Source organism: Phyllobates terribilis, unplaced genomic scaffold, assembly GCF_046119375.1.
Source record: "Phyllobates terribilis strain yellow unplaced genomic scaffold, ASM4611937v1 Scaffold_5__5_contigs__length_657084704, whole genome shotgun sequence".
Taxonomy (NCBI): Eukaryota; Metazoa; Chordata; class Amphibia; order Anura; family Dendrobatidae; genus Phyllobates; species Phyllobates terribilis.
Genome location: NW_027362765.1, coordinates 41,442,231 through 41,458,413, shown reverse-complemented (window position 1 = coordinate 41,458,413; position 16,183 = coordinate 41,442,231). Strand labels below are relative to the sequence as shown.

The window sequence follows — 16,183 nt, the reverse complement described above, 5'->3', positions numbered from 1 at the left end:
CAATTTTAACCATCTTCCCTGTCCCTGCTGAAGAAAAGCAGGCCCAAACCATGATGCTGCCACCACCATGTTTAACAGTGGGGATGGTGTTTTGAGGGTGATTAGCTGTGTAGCTTTTACGCCAAACATATCATTTTGCATTGTGGCCAAAAAGTTCGATTTTGGTTTCATCTGACCAGAGCTCCTTATTCCACATGTTTGGTGTGTCTCCCAGGTGGCTTGTGGCAAACTTCAAATGAGACTTTTTATGGATATCTTTGAGAAATGGCTTTCTTCTTGCCACTCTTCCGTAAAGGTAGATTTGTGCAGTGTACAACTGATTGTTGTCCTATGGACAGACTCTCCCCACCTCAGCAGTAGATCTCTGCAGTTCATCCAGAGTGATCATGGGCCTTTTGGCAGCATCTGTGATCAGTCTTCTCCTTGTTCGAGATGAAAGTTTAGAGGGACGGCCGTGTCTTGGTAGATTTGCAGTGGTCTGATACTCCTTCCATTTCAATATGATCGCTTGCACAGTGCTCATTGAGATGTTTAAAACTTGGGAAATCTTTTTGTATCCAAATCCGGCTTTAAACTTCGCCACAACTGTATCTCGGACCTGCCTGGTGTGTTCCTTGGTCTTCATGATGCTCTCTGCACTTGAAACAGAACCCTGAGACTATCACAGAGCAGGTGCATTTATACCGAGACCTGATTACACACAGGTGGATTCTATTTATCATTACCAGTCATTTAGGACAACATTGGATCATTCAGAGAGCCTCACTGAACTTCTGGAGTGAGTTTGCTGCACTGAAAGTAAAGGGGCCGAATAATAGTGCACGCCCCACTTTTCAGTTTTGAATTTGTTAAAAAAGTTTAAAATATCCAATAAATTTCGTTCCACTTCACGATTGTGTCCCACTTGTTGTTGATTCTTCCCCCAAAAATTAGAATTTTTGTATCTCTATGTTTGAAGCCAGAAATGTGGCAAAAGGTAGAAAAGTTCAAGGGAGCCAAATACTTTCACAATGCACTGTACATGCACAGGCTTGCATCACAAGGCACAATGTGAAATGTCAGATGGAGTGCTGAAAAGCCACAAACACTTGACTCTGTAACAGTCGAAACGTGTTATCTGTAGTGTTGAATCAGGATTCTCGATCTGACAGTCTGATAGAGGAGTGTAGGTTTGATGAATGAGGTTACCTTCTTCACTACATTGTGCCAATTGTAAAGATGTAGTAAAGGGACAATGTTATCGGGTTGATTTTTAGGAGTCGGCCTTGCATAAGAAGACATTTTGGACAATTGTATGCTTCCAACATTTTGGGAACAGTTTTGGAAAATCCCTTTTCTGTACCAACATAACTGCCCCAGTGCAAGCACCATAAAGGCATGATTGAATGAGTTTAATGTGAAAGAACTTGACTATGACAGTATAAAAGCTCTTGTGAGTGTAATGTGTAGGTGTCCCAATAATGTAGACCAGTGGTCTCAAACACGCGGCCCGAGGGCTGCATGCAGCCCCTGAAGCTGCTTAATGCAGCCTGCAGGCACCGGAGCCCCCGTAATGATTGCAGCCTGGTCCTGACGGCCGCCAAAGTCAGTGATTCTTTTCAGTTGAATGTTCTACAAGTTAGGTACTAGCATAGGCCATTACTACAAGATGGGGATTGGGATGGGCACATTACTACAACATGAGGACCGGAGTGGGCACATTACTACAAAATGGGGACCAAGATGGAGGACATTACTACAAGATAAGGACAAGGATGGTCACATTACTACAAGATGGGGACCGGGATGGGCACATTACTAAAAGTTGGGGATCGGGATGGGCACATTACTACAAGATGGGGACCGGGATTGGCACATTACTACAAGATGGGGACCGGGATGGACACAGTACTACAAGATGGAGGACATTACTACAAGGTGGGGACCAAGATGGAGGACATTACTACAAGATGCGGACAAGGATGGGGACATTACTACAAGATGCGGACAAGGATGGGGACATTACTACAAGATGGGGAACAAGATGGGCACATTAGTACAAGATGGGGACGAGGATGGGCACATTACTACAAAATGAGGACCAAGATGGGCACATTACTATAAGATGGGGACCGGGATGGGCACATTACTATAAGAAGGGGACCGGGATGGGCACATTACTACAAAATGGGGACCAAGATGGGCACATTACTATAAGATGGGGACCAAGATGGGCACATTACTATAAGATGGTGACCAAGATGGGCACATTACTACAAGATGGGGACCAGGATGGGCACATTACAACAAAATGGGGGCCAGGATGGGCACATAAGTACAAGATGGGGACCAGGATGGGCACAATACTACAAGATGAGGACCAGGATGGGCACAATACTAAAAGATGAGGACCAAGATGGGGGACATTACTACAAGATGAGGACCAAGATGGGGGACATTACTACAAGATGAGGACAAGGATGGGGACATTACCACGAGATGGGGAAACTACTACAAGATGGGGACATTACTATAAAAAGTTGGTCAAAATTACTATATGGTGCAAATTGCAAGAAAATAAATCACTATGTGGCCAATTAGGGAACACAAAAAGGAAATAAAAATTGGAAAACTGTAAACTTGTAAAAACTATAAAACTGTACCATAGCCCATAAAATGAATGCCATGTAAAAGAATAAAATAAAATTAAAAAAAAAAATGTTTAAGAAATGATCCAAAGTTGTATAGAAAAAACAATATGCTATCATTAAAAATTTAATATCATCCTGTAAAGAATGCGGCACTTCAAATTCACATTATTTCTATGTGCGGCCCATATACTTAGACGAGTTTGAGACCCCTGTACATCAATACAAAATTTTCAGTGCACATGTGATATTTTTTATTATCCACATTCTATTACATTTTTGTAGTTATGTAACTATTTAAGGGTTTTTTGTACAATTTTCTTCTTCCCTTTTCTTATGCATACGTAGACTTGATCTATACCTAAAACATTTCCCACATTCTGAACATGAAAATGGCTTCTCTCCTGTGTGAGTTCTCTTATGTGTAGCAAGACTTGACAACTGACTAAAATGATGCCCACACTCTAAACAGGAATATGGCTTCTCCCCTGTGTGAGTTCTTTTGTGGGTGACGAGATATATCTTCAGCCTAAAACATTTCCCACATTCTGAACATGAATATGGCTTTTCCCCTGTGTGACGTCTTTGATGTGTAACAAGGTCCGATTTCTGCTTAAAACATTTCCCACATTCTAAACATGCAAATGGCTTCTCCCCTGTGTGAATTTTCTTATGAGCAAATAAATTTGATTTGTTTGCAAAACATTTCCCACATTCTAGACATAGATATGGCTTTTCCCCTGTGTGAGTTCTCCCATGTCTAACAAGATTTGATTTTTGCCTAAAATATTTTCCACAATCTGAACAAGGATAAAGCTTCTCCATTTTCCGAGTTCTTTCATAAGGATCAAGAGTTAAGTTACGTTTAAAATATTTCCCATGCTCTGAACATGAAAATGGATTCTCTCCTGTTTGACTTCTTTGAAGTCTAACAACAACTGAATTCAGGTTAAAACATTTCCCACGTTCTGAACATGACAATATCTTCTTTACTGTGTTAGAGCTTTGATTTTTAACATCCGTTCTGTGACTTTTGTTTTTTTTAATAGTCTGTGATGAATTAGAACATACGAAATCATTAAAATGATTAGATGAGGAATCTTTGCTGTGAAGGGCTGAGGCTATAGCTGGTATAATGCAATGTTCTTCATATGCAACTTCCGTGACCCCAAGATCTTCCGATTTCAAATCTGAAGATGTCAAAAGTCCCTCTAATCTCCCAGTAAAGTCATCTGCTAAGAATAAAACTTTATTACTTTTCCAATAATATAACCTGATGCTATTATGCACTAAGACAATGGTGACAAAATAGGTCACATTTTAACATTAGAACAAGTAGATGTTAGGCCACCAGGCAACTGTCTGTGTTGAGGCCAGCATCTTCATAGGTTCATTGTACCTCTCACCACTGCAGTGCATTAAGACATTCATAGGAGAATTATAAAGGAAACTCTTAGTCAGTCATATTAGGTGGCATCTGTTTGACACAATCCTTGACAATTGCATGTACTTTACTGCAGAACGGAGAAGCAGTAAGGTAATGGATGAAGAAGTCATGACTTTCGAGAAAGTGGAAGACTTTTTGAAGTGATTTCCCAAGATGTGAAAAAAGTAGGTTGTTGGAAAATAGGATAAAATAAACATTATTTGCTGAACGATAAGTGGTAAGCTGAGCAAGTTGTCACTGACCACAGTAAAAGCCCTCCACCCCTGTTTAACCCAATTTCAAAAAGTCAGGACCTATTTCTTATGGTTAGCATCAAGAACCAGGGCTGTGGAGTCGGTAAGCCAAACCTTCGACTCCTAAATTTCCATGACACCGACTCCCTCATACATGGCTCATTTTTAAGTGATAAATTTACTGTAGCACAGATTCATCTCAGCTAAAAGTCTAGACCCTTAGATCAGGAATAGGACAGACATTTATAGGACATTTCATAACTTTCCCAAATTCTTATGAAAAAAATATTCCCCACAAACTGCATTGAACTACTGTACCCAATTTATTACATATTTTAGGAGTTGGAGTCGGTCCATTTTATACCGACTCCATGACTCCAACTCCACAGCCCTGTCAACAACTGCACCCCTTTGAGTGTTAGTAATCCTCACTTTCACACGATTAATTCCAGAGTTCTTGTTAAGGACCAATTCCAGTATCTTGTTGACCAGGAATTAAGAGTTAAATAACAGAGATAATCCAGCAGAATAAGACTAACAAGTATTAGGAGAATTTAAGGACAAACACAATTTATCATGTAACATTATATATTGTGGTCCTTAATAAGGTTGTGCGTAAGCAGAGCAGGATTCAGATAATTTTGTATAGGAATACATACAAACTTCTATAGAAGGATCCCATTGACAAAATGTAGATTGCTTCTGCCAAGATATTGGAGTATGGTGGCGTGCTCAAAGTCTTTCCAAAAAAATCTGGTGAAAATTATGGAGATTGAGCATCCAACTATACACGTAATATATGGTTTGCCAAAAGTTCTCAAGAACACATTACCCCCTCCCTTGCACACAATTGTACCGGCTTCGGGCTCAGTCTTGGAAAGATTGTGTGCACGGCAGGACGGTTATCAGAAGCTCTAAAGCTCAGCAAATGCCGGGGTTTTTTTGCAGGACAGGGAGATTGTATAAAAGAAAAAAACGCAACACTCGCACTACCATCTCCAACCAAAAGGAACAAAATACATTAATATTGTTCAACCTTTCCAGTTAAAAGAAAACAATATTTCATTGCTATGTAAAGGCTTGTCTTTTTGCCATACGGCACCTAAAGTTAAACTTTAAAGTCCAGGTAGAATTGAAATGTATTTGTAAATAAATTAATTTAAGGGTACGTGCCCACGATCAGGAGCCGCTATGGCTTGTCTATGCAGCGTCAAACCTGCAGCGTCCAGATGTTACAGCATAGTGGATGGGATTTCTAGAAATCCCATGTACACTATGCGTGTCTGTACATCTGCGGATCACCCGCGGAAACTGACAGGCGGCACGTCTTTCAGACCCGCAGCATGTAAATTTCTCTTGCGGGTCCTCTAGTGGACTTTCCCCATAGATTAATATCAATGAGGAAAGTCCACATGTAAAAAAAAGAAAATCACGACACTCATTTGCATAAAATGAGGGCAGAAGCCGCACGGCTATTCCGCAGCGTCAGGGCCGCAGGCGGCTCCTGACCGTGTGCATATACCCTAACACACCATTTTGCCATTGCAGACAAAACAAAGCCCTTGCAATCAATTAACCATCATATTGTCAAGACAAACCCAGCACCAAATGGTGTAGAAATCAAGCTGAAGTCCAATTTCAACAATCTCCAACACAAGGGCTTAGCAGTGGAAACATTCTCTTTAACTATGTAGGACATGCATGAGCTACAGAAACCCATCAAATATCACTTCAATCTAACTAGCATGGAACGATCCACATGCTCATCTCTATCCGAGAACCAAGTTATAAATATAAGAGCCACAGACAAAAGGAGGAGGAATTAGGATTCAAAAGAAAAGTGACTACATGTCTGAGGCCAACCGTATTCTCTCTGGCCACACATTTTACAAACGTCTTTGATATAAAAAGTCTATACACTCCTGTTATAATGTCAAGTTTGTCGTCCTGTAAAACAACCTTTAATGTCGCCCACAACCTGTACAATTCACTTGAGAAACAAACTGAAATCATTTTGAGAAATTAAATAAAGATAACAAAATTAAAATAATGTGGCTGCATAAATGTAAATACCCTCTTATAATTGGCTTATTCTGAACACAACCATATCCCCAATTACATTTAAACTCATGTTACATAGTCAGGGCACAATAGCTATAATTTACAGTGATTCTGATTAATCCAATGGAAAAGTTTCACTGTTCTTGTGGGATTTTATTGACATTTTCTTAGTTACATTTTTACAAGATAAGCCATGGTCCATAACAGCTGACAACACAGCAAGGGGATCTCACTGTTGAAAGTCATCAGTCAGAAAAATGGTACAAAAAGTTTCTACTGCATTAGATATAAAATTGAACCTGTGAATACAGTCATGAAGATGTGGCTTAAATTTGGCACAACAGTGAAACTAACTATAACTGGATGTCCAGATGAAAAGACAAGAAGAAAATTGGACGGGAGTCTGCCAAGAAGCCGACAGCAACATTAATGGAGCTGCAGAAATTTCTGGCAAGTACTGGTTGTGTACTGCATGTGTCTCTCGTAGTCTTCATATATCTGGCTTGTGGGGTAAAATGACAAAATGGAAGCCTTTTCTTATAAATAAAAACATGCAGGCCCAGCTGGGTTTTGACAAAACCTACATCTTATCTGTCAAAAGCATTTGGGAAAATGTGTTATGGTCTGATGAGATCAGGGTCAAACTTTTTGGCCATAAATCCAAAAGGTATGTTTGGCGATGCAAAACCAACCCTTTGCATCACCAAAAGAACACCATACCCAGAGTAGTGCATGGCGGAGGCAGCATTATGCTTTGGGGCTGTTTTTGGCAGCTGAAAGTCATGTTTTCCTTGAGGTGGAGGGAATTATGAACAGTTCCAAATATCAGTGAATTTTCCATCATAACCTTCAGGCCTTTGCTAAAAAGCTGAAGATGAATTTCTCTTTTCAGCACGACAACGACCCTAAGCATACCTCCAAATCAGCAAAAGAATGAATTCACTAGAAGCAGAGCAAAGTTTTGGAATGGCCCAGACAGAGATCAGACCTGAAGACAGTGAAAAGTCTGTAGGTTGACCTGAAGAGGGTGCTGTACACAGGAAATGCCCTCGCAATCTGGCAGATTTGGAGAACTCTTGCAAGGAAGAGTGGGCAAAGATTACCAATTCTACATGTGCCATGTTTATAGACTTCTGCCCAAAAAGACTGAATGCTGTAATAAATACAAAGTTGAAAGTTGTGGAGATTTATGCAACCACATCATTTTAGTTATTTTTCTTTTTCCACCTGAAATTATCTCAGTCTGGCATTAAAAGGTGGAAAAAGTTCAGAAATGTTTCTTCTTGACATAAACCTGGCATTTTAACAGGTGTGTCTAGACTTTCTATATCAACTGTATAAGAAACTGAACTGATCAACAAATCATTCCATGATTAACTAGCGCAAATAACAAGACCACTCATTTCTCATTAAAAAGGAACCAGTCCTTACTTGCATCTACTGCCTGCCGAAGCTTCAGAAGTTTGGCCAAGCCATTATTTCAGTAACCGGATCTCTAACAAGTAACTTATCCCATTGTGTAGGACTCCACTTACAAAAATGGGTATTCTCAGTATGAACATATTTGACAGACTACACAGCTCATTAACAAATTACTGGTGCTTGACCCCAATTACCTAACAGAGGGCAGTATTCTCACAAATGTGACTTCCTTGTACGCAAACATTCCACAACTGCAAGGTTTGGACTCTGTTGCCACCAATCACAATCAAGATCTGACCATTGTGCCAAATGTACATGTGTTGTTTCCTGAAACAGCAAGAAGTTAGAGTTAAAAAAATCCCCAGTGGCAATGTGAAAATTGCAAGAGTTATTTTTTTTTATTATTATTATTATTATTATTATTAATACGGAATATGTAAAAAAAACACCATTGCCAAAAAATTATAATACAATTAATATACAAAAACCTGATTTCAACAATAAGTCATTTTCTTATGATCGCTTCCCTTTAACATTTATGGGGACAGGCTAGTAACGGCAATTTGGATTTACAATTACATTTTTTTATAAATTTATTTTTCATCTATTTTACAAATTGTGCCCCCCATAAGGTCAGTAAAGACCTCTGGGGGGGCATATAAATATTGAAATATTTTTATTTTCATCTTATTTACCTTCTAACTGGGGCTGGAATATTAGTCCCAGTTACAAGGAAAATACAGTCTCTTGGCTCTATAGCAGAGCTGTCTCTAGCAGCTCCTGCTCCTTCCCTATACACATTGATCGCATACCCTCTACCTATAGAAGAAGCGCCATCAGTGCTTCCTATTAATGTGTACACAGAACTTCTTTAACGCTGTGTATACAGCGATAGAGAGGCCACAGACAGTAATAAACCATCTCTGCTTTTTCTATGGTCACTCAGGCTGTCTCTGCCACCTGCAGCTACACCATCACATGTAGTTGCACTCCTTTGCATTGATGTTTTAGAATGTCACTGCAGAATATTAGCAAGACCACCAGGATGTGTAAAGTCTATGGGTGGTCCAGAAGTAGTTAAGAAATATCTCACAAAACAGAGTCCAAAGCTACTTGGACCTTTGAAATCCTCTCGGGACACAAAATGTTTTATTTCTACACACACTATTACACTTTTATCCATATATAATGTTTAGTTGAATACCTGGTCAGGTGTAAATAATCATCACTTCATTTTTATCAGCCGGTGACTGAGAAGAATCTGCCTTTACTGGTTACTACTCACCTGGGTAGTCATATCTAGGAATCTCCTCTTTACACCACTCATCACCAATCACATATGTCTCTGTAGTATTAATATGGGTCAGATCTTCACCCTGAAACAAATATTGTAAAAGTCACAGACAGATGGAGAAGTCACATCTATGATCAGCTCTAATCCTGCCATCTCCAACGTTCTCATTACACAAGTATAAAACATATAATACTAGTGGATAAAACAAGACTGAGCACAAGACCTTCACAGCCGTCTACACATCAAAGGGGAGATCTCATGACACCTTCTCTCCATCTACCTGATGATCCTGAGGAACATTGAAATTTTCTTGCTTACAGTCCTGTGGAAGAAGAGGACGGGGACATCTCTCTGGTGTTGTCCTCTTACTGGATAGAACTGGAGGAAACACATACAGGGACTGAATTCATTCTTTACATACAGATAATTATAGGCAGTGTATATTTAGTCCTGTCCATTACCTGCTGATGTGAGGGGCTGGGGAACCTCCATCATGATGTCCTTGTACAGATCTTTGTGTCCTTCTAAATACTCCCACTCCTCCATTGAGAAATAGACGGTGACATCCTGACATCTTATAGGAACCTGACACATACAATGATACCATCATCCCCTGATCCTTTCATAGCATTACTGTATAATGTCCCAGCATTCCCAGCAGTGTCACCTCTCCAGTCAGCAGCTCAATCATCTTGTAGGTGAGTTCTAGGATCTTCTGGTCATTGATGTCCTCATGTACCAGGGGATGAGGTGGAGGCCCCATGATTGGGCTCAGGGGTCTTCCCCATCCCTCAGACACAGGGGCCTGACAGTGCTCACTGGAGGTCTTCTTCACTACTGTGTAATCCTGGTTATAGAGAGACACATTAATAAATCTCACTACAGACATTTCCAGAGTCCTCACCTCTCCAGTTCTGTCCATCTGTTATTCCCATAGATAAGAATGATGTAATGTGACGTCATCAGAATCTCTCACCTCTCCAGTAAGCCGGAAGAGGATCTCTAGGGTGAGGTGTAATATCCTCTCTGCCATCTTGTCCCTGTCCATATCCATCCTTGATTGGTCAATCAGGAAAATTCTCTTATATAGAAGATCTCCACTGAGAGGATCCGATATTATAGAGACCTGAATGGGGGGAAGATGACGATGTAACATGCTAAAGATTCCATGTAATAATACAATTACTGGAGATACTTGGATACTTAGCAGTGGGATTGATGGCTACAGATAAATGACTACTTTTGTACTAGAGAACTTTATAATTGACTTGCAGGGTTTCCCGGCTTTGCATGGGTCTCTTTGGTTGAACAGTTTGTTGTTTGTGTGCAGTTGAACTTTTCTAATGATATGAAGCCTACAGATCCATTGTAAAGAGCTGATTTCCAGTGTAACACATTCAGAATCGCCTGATACCCCCATAAGGTGCTCAAAGACACATTCAAGAAGTTTATTAACCCTTCAGGTGCTTCACAGAAATCTTTGGAAAGTGGAAGAAAAAAATAAACATTTAACTTTTTTCACAAAAATGTTACTTTAGACCCCAATTTTTTATTTTTATTTTTGCAAGGGTAAGAGGAGAAAATGGACCCCAAAAACTTTTGTGCAATTTCTCCTGAGTACGCCGATACCCCATATGTGGGGAAAATACAATGTTTGGGCACACAGCAGAGTTCAGAAGGGAAGAAGCACTGTGTGACTTTTTGAACGCAAAATTGGCTGGAATTGCAAGCGGACGCCATGTCGCATTTGGAGAGCCCCTGATGTACCTAAATACTGGAAACCCCCCACAAGTGACCCCATTTTGGAAACTAGACCCCTCAAGGATTTTATTACGGTGTATAGTGAACATTTTGAACCCAGAGGTACGACACAGAATTTGATAGCATTAGGTCATCATATTCAATAAGCTGTCATTAGTCTTGAGCGCAACTGCTTGTTACTTGAGTTTGCATCGGGTGCTCGAGTGACATGCTGTTGTTAGACACCCAAAAATAAATGAGGGGATCGCTCGTGCATGGCAGGCAATCCATGCAACATTTTTTTGGCCATAAAGCATATGGGGCGAAGAATCGAGCATGTCACTCGAGAACCACCGATAGTCGGTGCATACCCGATCACCCGATGCAAACTCAAATAGCGAGCACTTGCACTCAACACTGGTCGCCATATCGTCAGAATTTTTTTTTTTCTTTACTTTTGAAAAAAATCCCAACCCCAACCTTTACCCTAGCTCAACCCTAACCCTAGAGTTTATTTTTTACGCCGTTCCTCATGCAGTATAAGTGATTAGACGACTGTATTCTTCGGGTCGGCGCGATTACAGCGATGCCAGATTCATATCGGGTTTTTATGATTGACAGCTGTCACACACTAACAGACGCTTTTTTTTTTGCGGGCATGTGACATTTTTTGATCGGTTTCTATTCCAATTTTTGGGAGGCAGAATAAACAAAAACCAACAATTCAGGAATTGTTTTTTTTATGCCGTTAAGCATGCGGTAAAATTGATAAGGTAGCTTTATTCTTCGGGTCAGTACGTTTACAGCGGTACCATATTCGTATTTTTTTTTTATGTTTTGGTGCTTTTACACAATAAAAACTTTTATAGAAAAATGTTTTTTTTGTATCGCTTAATTCTGAGAGCTATAACTTTTTTTATTTTTCGGCTGATGGAGCTGTATGGCGGCTTGCGGGACAAGATGACGTTTTCAGCGGTACTATTTTTATTCACATTGGTCTTTTTGATTGCGTTTTATTCCATTTTTTGTTTGGCGGTATGATGATAAAGCATTGTTTATTTCTTTGTTTTTTATTTATATTTTTTTACTGTGTTCACTAAATGGGTTAACTAGTGGGACAGTTTTATAGGTCAGGTTGTTTCGGACGCGGCGATGCTAAATATGTGTACTTTTATTGGTTTCCTTTTTTTTTCATAATATTATTTATTTATGGGTACAGTATATTTTTATTTTTTGGGGATTATTTTTTTTAAATATTTTCACATTTTTATTTTTTATTTTTTTTCACTTTCTGACACTTTTTTTTACTTGTTCACTATGTCCCACTATGGGACTTTCACTTTTTGCAGCCTGATCGCTTGTATAGCATAGAGATGAAGCAGCATCTCTATGCTATATACAGCCTGTCAGTGCTGCATGCAGAAGTTACTTTGGTCACGCACTGCGAATGACCAAAGTAACTTCTTGCCCCCTGGTGACCCAGATGTTGTCATGACGACATCGGGTCATCATGACAACATCTGGGAGCCGCCGCAGACAGCGTGGGACACCGGAGAGGAGGTATCGGCGCTTACCTCCCCTTGCTCCCGCAATGCTGCAATCGACTTCGATCGCAGCATTTTGGGGGTTAATGTGCTGAGAGCGATGCAGGACCGCTCCCTGCACATAGCACTGGGTGTCAGCTGTGACAATCAGCTGACACTCAGCGGCGATCACCCCGCACCGCTTGTGTGCGGGTGCTATTGTAGCCCGCGTAATTGTACGTAGCTGGTCCATAAGGCCTAGGGCGCAGCAACGTACTATTACTGACGTCGTCGGAAAGGGATGAAGACGCCTTCTGTTATTTTTCCTTAACTACTCCTCAAAAAAGCTGAGAAAAGTTACCAGAAACACAAAATCACCAGATCCCACTCATCCTGACTATAAAAATTGTACATTCACACTGAAGGCATCAAAACTATGAATTAACACATGTGGAATTATATATTTAACAAAAGAGTGTGAAAAAACTGAAAATATGTCTTATATTCTAGGTTCTTCAAAGTAGCCACCTTTTGCTTTGATGACTGCTTTGCACACACTTGGCATTCTCTTGATGAGCTTCAAGAGGCAGTCACCGGAAATGGTTTTCACTTCACAGGTGTGCCCTGTCAGGTTTATTAAGTGGGATTTCTTGCCTTATAAATGGGGTTGGGACCATCAGTTGTGTTGTGCAGAAGTCTGGTGGATACACAGCTGATAGTCCTACTGAATAGACTGTTAGAATTTGTATTATGGCAAGAAAAAGCAGCTAAGTAAAGAAAAACGAGTGGCCATAATTACTTTATGAAATGAAGGTCAGTCAGTCCGAAAAATTGGGAAAACTTTGAAAGTGTCCCCAAGTGCAGTTGCAAAAACCATCAAGCGCTACAAAGAAACTGGCTCACATGAGGACCGCCCCAGGAAAGGAAGACCAAGAGTCACCTCTGCTTCTGAGGATAAGTTTATCTGAGTCACCAGCCTCAGAAGTCACAGGTTAACAGCAGCTCAGATTAGAGACCAGGTCAATGCCACACAGAGTTGTAGCAGCAGACACATTTCAACAACTGTTAAGAGGAGACTTTGTGCAGCAGGCCTTTATGGTAAAATAGCTGCTAGGAAACCACTGCTAAGGACAGGCAACCAGAAGAAGAGACTTGTTTGGGCTAAATAACACAAGGAATGGACATTAGACCAGTGGAAATCTGTACTTTGGTCTGATGAGTCCAAATTTGAGATCTTTGGTTCCAACCACCGTGTCTTTGTGCGACGCAGAAAAGGTGAACGGATGGACTCTACATGCCTGGTTCCCACCGTGAAGCATGGAGGTGGTGTGATGGTGTGGGGGTGCTTTGCTTGCTGGTGACACTGTTGGGAATTTATTCAAAATTGAAGGCATACTGAACCAGCATGGCTACCACAGCATCTTGCAGCGGCATGCTATTCCATCCGGTTTGCGTTTAGTTGGACCATCATTTATTTTTCAACAGGACAATGACCCCAAACACACCTCCAGGCTGTGTAAGGGCTATTTGACCAAGAAGAAGAGTGATGGGGTGCTACGCCAGATAACCCGGCCTCCACAGTCACCAAACCTGAACCCAATCGAGATGGTTTGGGGTGAGCTGGACCGCAGAGTGAAGGCAAAAGGGCCAACTAGTGCTAAGCATCTCTAGAAACTCCTTCAAGATTGTTGGAAGACCATTTCTGGTGACTACCTCTTGAAGCTCATCAAGAGAATGCCAAGAGTGTGCAAAGCAGTCATCAAAGCAAAAGGTGGCTACTTTGAAGAACCTAGAATATAAGGCATATTTTCAGTTGTTTCACACTTTTTTGTTAAGTATATAATTCCACATGTGTTAATTCATAGTTTTGATGCCTTCAGTGTGAATGTACAATTTTCATAGTCATGAAAATACAGAAAAATCTTTAAATGAGAAGGTGTGTCCAAACTTTTGGTCTGTACTGTATATACACACAGACGGGAGCGTTCTGCCTCCTGGAATGTCACTGAGGGGGTTAATAGTAATGGGGAATCTCCACATACCTCCACCTGCAGAGCCGCCACCACATAGATGGCTGTTCTGTGCGTACAGGACCTGTGATGAGGTCACAGGAGGGGAGGAGTCAGGGGTCACATGATCAGGGGCCTGTGTGGGGTCAGGAGGGGTTTACAATGTGGATGTAGCAGAGCCGCGCGCGTACGAGGTGTACGGAGAGGAGCCGCGCGCGTACGAGGTGTACGGAGAGGAGCCGCGCGCGTACGAGGTGTACGGAGAGGAGCCGCGCGCGTACGAGGTGTACGGAGAGGAGCCGCGCGCGTACGAGGTGTACAGAGCGGAGCCGCGTGTGTACGAGGTGTACGGAGCGGAGCCGCGTGTGTACGAGGTGTACGGAGCGGAGCCACGTGTGTACGAGGTGTACGGAGAGGAGCCGCGCGCGTACGAGGTGTACGGAGAGGAGCCGCGCGCGTACGAGGTGTACGGAGAGGAGCCGCGCGCGTACGAGGTGCACGGAGAGGAGCCGCCTGTGTATTAGTTGCACGGAGAGGAGCCGCTTGTGTACGAAGAGGAGCCGCGCGCGTACGAGGTGTACGGAGAGGAGCCGTGCGCGTACGAGGTGTGCGGAGCCGTCTCATTCAAACTACAGGTGTATCTCACTAAATTAGAATATCCTCAAAAGTTCTCTCACTAAATTAGAATATCCTCAAAAGTTCATTTATTTCAGTTCTTCAATACAAAAAGTGAAACTCATATATTATATAGAGTCATTACGAACAGAGTGATCTATTTCAAGTGTTTATTTCTGTTAATGTTGATGATTATGGCTTACAGCCAATGAAAACACAAAAGTCATTATCTCAATAAATTAGAATACTTTATAACAAAGGTTGAAAAATGATTTTAAAATCCGAAATGTTGGCCTACTGAAATGTATGTTCAGTAAATGCACTCAATACTTGGTCGCGGCTCCTTTTGCATCATTTACTGCATCAATGCGGCGTGGCATGGAGGCGATCAACCTGTGGCACTGCTGAGGTGTTATGGAAGCCCAGGTTGCTTTGATAGCCGCCTTCAGCTCGTCTGCATTGTTGGGTCTGGTGTCTCTCATCTTCCTCTTGCCAATACCCCAGAGATTCTCTATGGGCTTAAGGTCAGGCGAGTTTGTTGGCCAATCAGCACAGTGTTAGGCTGTATGCCCACGATGCGTGTTTTAAGCGTTTCCGCAGCGGCAAAAACGCTGCAGAAACGCTTAACAAACGCTTGGTAGAAGCTCTGCAATGTTCCCCAATGATAATCCGCATGTGCTGTGCACATGCTGCGGAAATTTCCGCTGCGGTTTATCATTGCGGAAAAAAACGCAGCACTACCAATTATTTTGCAGAAGTGCTGCGTTTTCGCCGCCATTGATTTGCATTGAAACGCATGGAATCCGCATCACTGTATATGTAGATGCGCATTCCACGCGTTTCAATGTGCGGATGGTACCCAGGTGTGGGGACAGGAGACTCTCCTCCGGACCCAGGTACCATAGAATCTGTGAAAAAAAGAATAAAATGAAAAATAAATGTTATATTTACCTTGTGATGGCCCTCTCCCTTGCCGGCAGATCGCGGTGGACTGAAGGACCTGCGCTGACGTCATAGTCATGTGACGGCAGGTCCTTCAGTGTAGTGTACCGCGATCTGCCGGCAGCCGGGACGGAGCGAAGCAAGACTGCGGGGGCCATCGGAAGGTAAGTATAGATATTTTTTTAAATTTTTAACCATTCTTTAAGATCACACTATATAAATCCATGCCGTTTGCATGGATTTATATAGTGTGACCAAGTTGTCAACCTG

General features: G+C 41.6%; 1 protein-coding gene across 1 annotated transcript; it reads right to left on the bottom strand.

Annotated features, from left to right (window-relative positions):
• Positions 1-939: 939 nt before the first annotated feature.
• Positions 940-10,240, bottom strand: LOC141270654 (uncharacterized). The gene is made up of 6 exons (XM_073680742.1): positions 10,061-10,240; positions 9,752-9,931; positions 9,546-9,669; positions 9,365-9,462; positions 9,076-9,166; positions 940-3,859 (listed from the first exon to the last, which is right to left on the bottom strand). The coding sequence occupies exons 1-6, from the start codon at positions 10,238-10,240 to the stop codon at positions 2,925-2,927; spliced, it is 1,608 nt and encodes a 535-aa protein (XP_073536843.1). The 3' UTR covers positions 940-2,924.
• Positions 10,241-16,183: the final 5,943 nt, after the last annotated feature.

Coding starts and splice junctions, on each gene's coding strand:
- LOC141270654 (XM_073680742.1), bottom strand. CDS start 10,240: ATGTTACATCGTCATCTTCCCCCCATTCAGGTCTCTATAATATCGGAT. Junction 9,670..9,751: donor TTGAGCTGCTGACTGGAGAG/GTGACACTGCTG, acceptor TGTATGTGTCAG/GTTCCTATAAGATGTCAGGA. Junction 9,463..9,545: donor CCAGCCCCTCACATCAGCAG/GTAATGGACAGG, acceptor TGTTTCCTCCAG/TTCTATCCAGTAAGAGGACA.